This window comes from Mytilus edulis, chromosome 1, assembly GCF_963676685.1.
Source record: "Mytilus edulis chromosome 1, xbMytEdul2.2, whole genome shotgun sequence".
Classification (NCBI taxonomy): domain Eukaryota; kingdom Metazoa; phylum Mollusca; class Bivalvia; order Mytilida; family Mytilidae; genus Mytilus; species Mytilus edulis.
In genome coordinates this window covers 102450960-102462909 of record NC_092344.1, presented here as the reverse complement: position 1 = coordinate 102462909, position 11950 = coordinate 102450960, and the positions used below count along the sequence as shown (strand labels likewise).

Sequence of the window (11950 nt, the reverse complement as noted above, 5' to 3'; positions counted from 1 at the left end):
AAATTTGTGTTTCATCGGTAGATTTTCGTCTGCATTATACAGTTCGGAATGCCTTTTGACTATTCATTGTCGCCTAAGGGCAAAATAAACCTGTCAAGTGCTGTCAAATGTGAATAAGCTGTTGACGTGGGAAAAATACAACTATTACACAGAAAATACTGTTTAACTATGGCAAATAGAGGGTAAGTAAACATATTTTATTTTCTATGCACCCTTGAAATCAATTTTAATTTGCAAAATGAATATCAAACTGCAAAATAATTGACAATGACATGGTTGGGTGTGTCTGAATACAACATTCCTGTGTGGGTGCTGTGAAATTATTAGAAAACCAAACTTTTTCAACCATGGCAAAATAGGTGATATGAATAACAGATGCTTATTACATAAAATGGCGTATTTGTTGAATTGTAATGTTAATGACTTTACCATAATAAATTAATATGCATTAACTTTATTGTTTAACAATATACTGATAAATACTAGTCTACCTGTAAATTCAAAGTCTGATCTATATGCTGGTGATATAAATTTGCAATGTGCCTTTGTCATTTGAATATATTGTTATTTTAAACATATTTAAACTTTTTTTTTTTTTTTTCTTTTTTTTTTTTGAGGGCAAGAAAAGGGGTGGGCTTATCTCGCCCCGTTAACACAAAGATATAACAGTTAAGGATATTTAATGGGTTTGGGCTCATATAGCCTTTATTTTATCTATTTTTCTCAATTTCAAATTGTTCTTCTTAGCCACTTCTTCGATGTTCAATTTACGTTCTTCTGAGTACAAGAAATTCATCTTCAAAGTCTCGTACGTCTAACCAGTGGTCATGACTTCTTTTGATGGCGCTATAGAAAGTCGGATCTTTTTCTTTTTCAATTAGTTTATAGGGGTACAGTTTATCTGAATAGACAAGGATAAAACTGTTTTCCTTTTCTACCTCGAACAGAAAGGTCTTTTGTGGGAGGTCGAGAGTGATCTTTCCTATCCTGTATCTTGAAGTTCGTTCAGTTTTAGTTTTAGTTTTTTCCATTCCTGCATAACTTGCTGAAAGTTGACCCTCGGCACCTGTTGTGCAGGCGGGATCCTCGTGTGGTTTACAGGATAGTGTTCTGTCAACATTGGGTACTGTGATTAACGGTTCTTCCTGTGTAATCATTACCTCTGTATGTTGAGCGGTATTTTTTTTAAACATATTTAAACAAGAATGTGTCCATAGTACACTGATACCCCACTCTCATTATCATCTTTTATATTCAGTGGACTGTGAATTTGGGGTCAAATATCTAATTTGGCATTTTACAGCCGATTTCGTGTGTAGCCAAAGGTAATTTTTTTAGTTAGCTTGCTTGTTAGATAATCCATAAAGTCATTATTAGGTCAGGTATACTATCCTGCTTTTGAAGTAGCCTAGTCCAATAGACAGTTGATTGGTTATCTGCTGGACTAGTCTACTCTTAAAGGTGTCAGATCACAAATTAAAAATCCCTATCAGTTCAACCAAATTTTGCTATTTTCACAGCTTTCTAAATATTTTACATTAAGTTTAACTTCAAGGACACAGGCACTTGTCTCAGAAATTTTTTCCCTATATACCTTAATATGTTATATAAAGGTATATATAGGGGAAAAAAATTCTGAGACGAGTGCCTGTGTTCAAGGAAACCAGGTATATCCTGAATTTTACATGTATCACCTTTCTACATGCCAATTTTCAATCAATGTTTAAAGTCTTATAAGAAATTTCTGATCTTGAAAACTCAGGTACTCCCAAAATAACTCCCGGTTTTCTGGAAATCTTAAATTAGTGTACTATGTAGCGCATTAATCCTGAATTGATAATGCAAAGTCATAGACAAGTGAATTTTGGCTCAAAATGGTCTAAATATATCTCCCTTTCACCAAAAGTTTCATTTCTGCAAATTTGTTGGTTAGTTTAAGTAAACATGCAATGACATCAAATGCACTATTTTTTGTCCAAGAAGGCCTACTTTCACATACGTTCTAAATTGGAGGGAGTAATTGGTGGTCTGACACCTAAAGGAGGTTAATTTACCTGACCTAACAATGACTTCACGGTTCAGCTAACAAGCAAGCTAACCTAAGATATTTATTTTATTACCGAAATGGCTTCACACTCGAAGAAATCAGCTGTAACTAGCTGGACAGACAAACGAACAAAGGAAAGAACAGACGCACAGACCAGAAAACATCATGCCCTGCTACTATTGTAAATGTAGGTGGGGCATAGAAATATAGAATGTTTTTAAATTATGTTGAAAAATTATGATGATTTATATAATAAAAAGAAGACAAAATGTACATGATGTATGCATGTATGCTTGGTTGAATAGAGAGAAAATGGGAAAACTGCAATGCAAGTCTTTATTATCATGATTATCACAGGTCATATAACTTTAGATAATCTCATGGAAGATTAAAATGTTATAATTATTGAATTAGCTTACCATTTGTTCAATAACAAAATATTGTTATTATTTTATATGATTTTTATAGCTATCTATCACATCTGGTTTGATAGAAAATTTAAGATGTTAAATTTAAGGCACTTGTTGGGAACATATGACACTTTGCATGTTTTATAGTACAAATACCTGACAACAACATGTGTGCGACATGAAAATGATATTTTAAACACTGTGGGAGATTTATTTCAGTCTGTTACTACATGTATATTTTATTTATTCTAGGAAAAAAAGTCACTTTAAGTCTCCATTGAATACAACATGTACTTGTATTTTTTGCTAAGTCATACACCTTAAGCTTCTAGAAGAACACTTGTAAAAAAATATTGTGATTATATAAAGATGACCCTAAACAATGTGTTTGGGACTCAGGGAATACAATCAGGATGCATCCCAGGGACTCACTGGTTTCATAAATGACGCGTCCAGATTGATTTCCATGGATGCATTCAGGAGGCGTATACACGTTTTAACAAGAACCCTGCCCTTAATCCACAAAACCTCATAACACATTGGTACATGTATTCGCTGCAGTGTTTTAAATGTATGCACATGTCTTATACTACAGTGTTGCTGTATATCATATTGCAGATTTGATCCTGATCCAGAATTATCTGAGATTTTAACTAAATTATGGGATTTAGATACAAATAAATGTTACCCTGGAAGTGATTTTCAAGTTGATTTGCAGGGTATGTATGAATAACAGGGGATGATTACCTTTTGTTGCACTATAAAAATTAATGACTGTATTTGATGGTGTCACACAAAAGAGAACATTTTTTGGCAGATCAACAGAAATTATTGTCTTAACGTTTTCTTACATTTATATTGTAAAAAAATCAAACCTTTGCATCTTGTTGTACAAAAAGTGACAATACTGTTTCAGTACAAGTTGAACCATCAGAAATTCAGTAAGTTTTTCTAAAATAATTGTCAACAAACACTCTCTCTGGAAATATTCTTTGAACATGAAAAGGATTACCTAAAGTTGGGTTTAACAAGTTATGTTTAGAACCATATAGACTCTCACATTAATTTCTCTTTAAAAGACAAAGAAACATGTAACTGACTACTACATATTACTGGTATGCAGATTTTTTGCAGGAAATTATATTACGATGACCAGTTACCATCACTTTTGAGTTTCTGACCATTAGTTTTCAAAGATTCCTTTCTGTTCTAATTGTAAACTTTCTGTCACTTCAAATATAGATTTAATTTTGAAAAGTATATATATGTTTTTAAATACATACTTTGGATTCAGTTTTCGTTAATTTTGTGGGTACATGTGAACCACAAATTTAAATGTTCAACAAAACTCTCAAGACTTTGACAAAACCACGAAAATTGATATCAACAAAAATAAATGAACCCACAGTATATCTAAACCTAGGATTTATTGACTGTAAAGGTGAAGTTGTCATGTCTCCACACATGTATCTTTCCATGATATGTTGTATTGACAGATAATTCAACATTTCTCTACTGTAAATTCAGAAATTATTGTTTGCATTTATTATTGCGATTTTTGAAGAATAGACTAAAATGCGAGATTAACTATTACCATTTCAGGGTAATCTTCCTTCTGATAAATGCATCAGATATGAGGATGCAAGTTCTTATTATAGCATTATTCCCATGAATAAAAACCTCACAATAATTTCTGAATTTACATTATCTCAATGATATAAAACAAAACAAGCTTTTACAAATGGTTACTGATAGTAACTAGAAGAAGTCCTTGACCAGTATCAAGCAATTACTAAATGTAAAAATAATTGCAGATAACTTGCCTACACATTGTTCTCAGATACGTAATATAATGTCTGAAATAAAATATCCCATTTATGATAAATTGACTCAATATAAAAAAGAAGATGTGGTATGATTGCCAATGAAACAACTCTCCACAATAGACCAAATGACACAGAAATTAACAACTTTAGGTCACTGTATGGCCTTAGGTTTACTTTAGACACGTTAGACTGCAAGTAACAAAAATTAGTATCAACATCATAGACATATATGTCATAAATGGACACCTAGACAAAAAGCAACAATGATGACAACTTTGAAGGTTGATGATTTTGGAATGCACATAAACATCTGGTAGGTGAAAGTTTATTGCTGCTTCACTGTAAACATTTTTTTCACTAGAAGAAAAGGCAATGGATCATAATTTTATTAGTCTAATTACTGTATCAATATTACATGTGAACACAATATGACAAATCATGCAATGTAATATTTAATAACTAATACTGCTTTTTTTGTAGGATATGTCAAGAGTGGTAGGGCATTAGAGAGAGACAGGGCAAAATATAATCTATTTGAATGGGTGGATGAAGAAAAGGTTTTTGAAAGGAAAACATATAAAAGTTAGTAAATTTATTTATCCATTAATTTTTCTCTTGTGGCACTTAGGTATTCTGCTTTTACATTACAGATCATTACACACCACATGAAAACCAAACAATATGGAAAAAGGTTACATGTTTACCTAAGCAATATATGAAAAGGTAAATGTCTTTAAAATCTAAATTATATGAAAAAGATGCGGTAACAGAACCACAGCGGCACCCACTATCAATTAAGTTAAAAAAAACTGATAGACTGTTGTCTGTGCAATAACTTGAAAACTCTTTGACGAAATCTTTTCAAATTTAGATATGTTGTTTCCTGTGACAAAATGTAGGTCTTTCTCGATATTAGCTTTTATCTTTGTTGAGTTGTTGACCTTAATGTAGGAAAAAGTGATACTTAGATTGAATTTTGCTTTTTCTTTTCAGAACCCTACTAAAATTCATGTATTTTTTTTACTTGCTCCTATTTTGGGGTCTAGATTTGGAAATATTATTTGATGCAGGCAAATCCAGTTTGCTGTCACTCTGACAGCTTTTTCTCTTTAAGTTGAATTATAAATGTATATATATATAATTATGTAACAATAGGCTTGACATAATAAACTATACCTTATTTTACAGCATTTAAAGATTTACTGGATAACTATGAACTTGAGTGTGGTGAAGCCGAGGTTGTCACTCCAGAAGAAAAGAAGGAAAATGTTGCTTTTGTGGATGCTATAATGGAAACTGATGTGATGCAAGAGGCACATAAATATCTCATATCTAAAGGGAAATCACCAGAACATGTTGGCCAGTTTAAATGGCAACTGTACAAAATCTGGTTCAGTTTGGTACGAAGAACCAGGGGAGACAGGTAAAATTAATATTCTATGTTATTAAATAAATTATGATATGCATTTTTTGTCGAACCTGCAACTTTTGTTCCAGAAAACTTGACATAGGGATAGTGATCCAGCGGCGGCGGCATTAGCTAACTTCTTAAAAGCTTTATATTTTAGAAGGTGGAAGACCTGGATGCTTCATACTTTGTATATACATGTAGATGCCTCATGTTACGAACTTTCCGTCAGTGACATGTCCAATGTCCTTGACCTCATTTTCATGGTTCAGTGACTACTTGAAAAAAAAGTTAAGATTTTTTGTAATGTTAAATTCTCTCTTATTATAAGTAATCGGATAACTATATTTGATATGTGCCTACCTTGCAATGTCCTCATGGCGGCCAGACAGTTTTCACTTGACCTCTACCTCATTTCATGGATCAGTGATCAAGGTTAAGTTTTGGTGGTCAAGTCCATATCTCAGATACTATAAGCAATAGGTCCAGTATGTTAGGACTGGAAGGACTGTAAGGTGTACATGTCCACTGACAGGTGTCATCTGACATTGATCTCATTTTCATACCAGTAGTTCAGTTTTTGTGTTTTTGTCTGTTTTTCTTATACTATATGCAATAGGTCTACTATAATTGGTGTATGGAATGATTGTAAGGTGTACATGTCTAGCTGACAGGTGTCATCTGACCTTGACCTCATTTTCATGGTTCAGTGGTCAAAGTTACGTTTTTGAGTTTTGGTCTATTTTTCTAATACTATATACAATAGGTCAACTATATTTGGTGTATGGAAATATTTTATGATCTATATGTCAGTCAAGTTTTATTTGACCTTGACCTCATGTTCACGGTTCATTGCTAAGTGCTAAGTATTTGTGTTTTGGTCTGTTTTTCTTAATTTATAAGCAATAGGTCAACTATATTTGTTGTATGGAAGAATTGTTAGCTGTACATGCCTGCCTGGCATGGTTCATCTGACCGTGACCTAATTGTCATGGTTCATTGATCAATGTTTAACTTGGGTTAATGTTGAGTTTATGTGACTGTTGAAATAAAGCTGTATATTTAGGACTTTCAATATAATATCAATGATTAGTAAAGAAGGCGAGACATTTCAGCGTGTGCACTCTTGTGTTTATAACTTAAATTCATTACAGTGGAAATATCCTTGAAATAATAACAATTACAGTACAAATCTTACTGCACAAGAAACATGTTTACACATTGAAGTAATGTCTTTTGGGAGATGCTTGATGCCAAAATATTTGAAAATCTAAAATAAAATAAAAACATTTAAGAGCTGAAAATTTTTAAAGGACCAAATGTTAAAATACAAACTGAGATAATTCAAAGAACCATAGCTATGTTCAAAAGAGACACATTTCTTTTGAAATTATTTTCAAAATTTTGCCACAACAATTTCAATAAAACAATTTCCCTTTTTTCACAAAAATAGCAAACTGCTGGCTACTGGGCTTGTTAATCTCTCATGTACTAACAGTCCACCAGTTATAGACTCAGTGGAAGTAAAACCATTGATTGTACCCGTTTTTTTTTCACCTGAAAGAAGCATTTCCACGAAAAATTTGTCTTCAGTGATGCACTAGGCAAAAATATTTGTAATCAACAATTTTAAAATCCAAAACCTAATACAAAGGTACACATAGTCTTGACTTTAATCTGAATGATTTCCAATACCCAATCACATACTTCCTCAATTTTGCTTATATTATTTTGAGACTTCACATGATATATATAAACAATATTTTATTTAACAGAGACCAAGATTCAAGCAGTTTTGAACATGTGTTTGTTGGAGAAGGTAGAGATGATAAATTTATTGGACTTCATAATTGGATTCAGTTTTACCTCCAAGAGAAAGCTGGAAATATTGACTATCATGGTTACTTCAGACATTCAACTGTAAGCTATCATATATTTGTTTGATGTATAACATTAGAAAGTCCAGTCTTTTTTGTCATTAGTTATTTCCTTCTGACTTTTTCTGCAGTGCCATTTTACTTACTTCTTATTTAAAGTTCATTTTATTGTTACAACATCTACAATATGCATACATAAGATGTATATTGCATTCCTAGTTCTGATGTTTATTTTGACTGCTGTCTCATTTATGTATTATTTGTTTACGCTTTTATTCAAAGTTATAACTAAAATGACAAAACTGCAATTATAACCTTTTTATTTAGGTACAAGATGATGAACACTTTAGACTGATCGCTCTACAGTTCGACTGGAGGGAAGAAAAGGGAAAACCAATTAGTAGCTGTTTTCTGGGAACCAGTCCTGAATTTGAAATAGCAGCTTACACCATTTGTTTCTTACTTGACCGATTGTGTAAAACCGATGTTCAGTTAGGGGAATATGAAGTAGAGATAGATGTCAAACCTTTTGCTAAGAATTATATAGGCACAGCATATATTGCTGCAGCAAGAATGTACTAGTACTGTTTTGATTAAATGTTAAATTTTAGAAACATCTATTTTATAGCAATAGTAAGATCTTTAAAGATTTATTCATTTCTCTATTTCCGTCCAAAAAAACTTTGAAAAACACTGCTGTGGATGTCAGTTTAAATTTCTCAACACAATTTTTGTTTGTTTCACACAGTGCACACAATTCTTCTGATAAGTAATTATTTTTTTAAGAACAATACTTCTTCTTGCCTTGAAATCATATAGCTTGCCTTCACATTTACCTTATTTTGTTTTAGCTAAGCTGGCACAAACAGTCAGTGTGAGCTATTGACATCACTTAGCGTCTTGTCATTAATAATTTGTTAGGTTATTTTAAATTAAATGTACCAGTAACTGTATTAGTAACATGCAGATTAAACAATACATACTGCTTTTGTGAGGATGTGACAATAAACATCAATTCATAATATTTGATAACCATACATTGGTAATAAAGAACTGCATATATTGCCTTTGAACAAGTTAGAAGATCTATGTTCATTATAGTTAGCTGGTTGATCAGTTTAAAGATTATCTGAGTAACTGTTCAAATTGACAACACTAGTTTCTGTGATTGTCTTCTTTGGAATTATATGTAATGACCTCTGCCATTTATTGAAGTTCATTGTCAGTACTGAGCGAAACAGATTTCCTAGGGATTCTTGTTATTAATTGTTATTAAGTTTACCATAATTGTTAATTTAAAAAGTGTTCATTTGTTTTGTAGAATTTATTTTCTTTACTGTGCTAATTCGTAGATTGACTTGATTCTCTTGAGTAGCAACTTAAGTTATCTGATATTTTGTTACCTTTATTTTAGTTGAATTGAAAGTTTATGTATGTTAAAGTGCTTAATTAAACTGATCATCCTACGCAGCGTCCATGACATTTCAATATTGGATGAAAAAACAAATTTAACCTAATAATAATTGCATAATAGCCAGAATATCTTTGCTATATTTGATTATTTGCTAAAATTATTTTATAGTTTTTAACAGCTTTAACATTTTTCTTTTTCTGAATGCTTATAAAAGCAGAAATTTGGGATTTTACTTTGATATTTTTCTATTGTACTCTATTTTTGTTAGAAAAAAATGCAAAAATTCTTACAAAAATTGTTAGATTCATGAATTTTGCAACAGTACCCAAAACCAGCCTCCAATCTTTTGACTTTTTTTTTATAATAGAATAAGTATTTGAATTCATCTAAAACCAGATAAAAGGCAAAGCTTTCCCTAGAAAAGATTAATAAATAGGTTTGGTCTTTCATGAAATGCTCAATTAGTATATACAAAGTCACAATGTGATTATAATATAATTGTTGTTCAACTTTGACTCTTTTTTATATTACACTGAAATTTCAAACAAATTTACATAATTTTTCTACTGAAGCCAATATATTCTTCATATGTATATTTTTTTGTATACTTTATTTACATAGTTATATTTTTCAACTGAATGAATGTTGTTATCACTTTCTGCTGGTTTGAGGTTTTTTAATTGTGCCTTTAAACAAAATATTTCAGTCTCAATGTTTAACACATGTATTTAGCTTCTTTTATGGTGAATATGATTTTACAGACTCTGTATCAATTTATGAATTTTTTAAAAGAAAATAACTATCATTGGAGATATAGATCCATTTATTTTTAGTTTCTCATCTTGGTAATCCATTTTAGGGTTTTATAACATACTGGAAGTTTTATAGAAAGATATTTAGAACTTTAGAGTTATTTATAAGAAGTTATTGTCCTGTGTCTTATAATGTAATTGAAAAATATACATGTATTATGTATTGTTTAAGTAAAAATAAAGCATTGTGCAAAACAAACCATGTTGTAAAAAACTACCTCAAACAAAGTTCATGTACATCACTACTTTTTGTATATCTAAAGTTTTTACAATTCACATACACATTTACTTGAAACATTATTGTTAAAATAATTAAGCTATATTTGAATTTTACTTTGAAAATAATAAAAAAATCATTTTTTCTTGTATTTAACTATTGGAAAAACTATTGTTAAATATTGGATTTGATTAGAATTGATATATTCATAGATAAAAATCTTATGAATAAAATATTTAACAAAATTATTCAAAATATTTCTGGAGAAAAGTTTCGTAACCACTGTAATACACAGTTTGGGTAATAAAACAAATGTGATGGCCACATATTAAAAATATTGCAACTTTTGTTTGTTGTATATAGTTACTGAAACTTTTATAATTTTTTATAAGTTGTCTCCAAATGAACAAGGCTTTTTTTTTTTTACATGTGTTAGCTAAAAACTGCCATTGTATCTTACCATTTTATGCAATTTTTTATGTTTTTAGAAGAATACTTTATACTCAATTATTTCATATTAAATCTTTTCTTTATATTAATATATAATAAGTTAATGATGTTTACACAATGCAATATATTGAGACGGGCATTTATTTACAACTTAGTTATCAGAATAAATTTAGATCTTCCAACATTTTGTCTCTTTATATAAAATGTATCTGCTCTAAAAAGATCTTCAATATGATGGATAGCTGTTTAATGTCCAGTGACAAATTAAATGCATATTGAGGACAGGAATAAGTCAATGTTGTATGAATATAAAACTTGCTTTGTACTACCATCGTCGGACACGCTGGGCTGGAATTTGACATGCTAGTTGACATGTCAGAAGAACCACATGTCACTCTAAACAGAAACATTCTTCTGACTCTGGGCCAATCAGTTTTAGTTTAAACTCCTAAATGATACATGCTTAGCAGAGAAGAAGTAAATATCAATTTTCAAGTCCTTGGTTTGAAAACTGGCATAAAAGTGAAACCCAGGTCCTCCCACTTGTGAGGCAATTACACTTCTTAGAGACGAAGAAGGTAGTTAGTCTGTTTATATAAAATGTGCATATGTTAGACCACTGCTCTTTGACATCTTATAAGAGATTTTTGCATCAAAGATAAAAATGAATAGCATCTATACTTTTCCAATTATAGAGTAACTGTTACAAATAGCAAGAAACAATCACAAAAGTAACATCAGAATACATGATTAATATCAAACTAAGTTCAATGATTCCCAGAGTGTTTTCTGTAAATTTAGTTTGATTGTCAGTCTTCAAGTCAATCTTATTTCGCTTTAGCTGTGGGTAACAAACAAATCAACCTTACTTTTATCGGTCTAAAAAATAAGTTATCACTTTCATTGTGTGGGTACAGATAATTGTCTATGTCATTGATAAGTTATGTTTGCTTAAAAGTGGATTTGGTTTCTTGATTTGAAGTAGTTTTATTAAGAGACTATAGTTTTAATAAATAAAATTAATATGTTGTAGGCAAATGACCACTTTTGAAAAGGTACAACTCCTTAACAGTTTCACCATTTGTTTACAACATCAAAACCCCTGCCAACAACAAGGAAAAGATCAGCAAGATAAATTTTCCTCTTAAAACAAATGAAAATCAAACTTTTTTTAACTCTTTTTATTATAACAAGGTCATGTGGAAAATCAGCCCAATGTCATTTGTCTGGAGACACAGCAAAAAACAGAAATGTGCACACATTGTCATATAACAGGTAATTTAGCCCCACTATTTTTAAACCTTGACAAAACCTTCATTGTCACGTGGTAAAAACAAAAGTATCCTCAAACAAGTTGTGACTTCCAGGCAGATCTGAAGATTGCTTACACAGTAGTTCATATTTATCATATATATCCAGTCCTAATATTGCACCATTCATTCATACAAAAGCTGTCAGTAATATGTAAAGAGAGTTACTGAGGACAGAC

The 11950-nt window shown here is 30.9% G+C and overlaps 2 protein-coding genes across 2 annotated transcripts in view; one reads left to right on the top strand and one right to left on the bottom strand.

Annotated features, from left to right (window-relative positions):
* LOC139516491 (uncharacterized) overlaps positions 1–11950 on the bottom strand; it is a 735418-nt gene that overhangs the window by 521399 nt on the left and 202069 nt on the right. The gene's annotated exons all lie outside the window — the stretch shown is intronic.
* LOC139516548 (poly(U)-specific endoribonuclease-A-like) lies at positions 3–10645 on the top strand. The gene is made up of 6 exons (XM_071306724.1): positions 3–182; positions 3076–3176; positions 4764–4865; positions 5472–5706; positions 7467–7611; positions 7896–10645. The coding sequence occupies exons 1-6, from the start codon at positions 169–171 to the stop codon at positions 8148–8150; spliced, it is 852 nt and encodes a 283-aa protein (XP_071162825.1). The 5' UTR covers positions 3–168; the 3' UTR covers positions 8151–10645.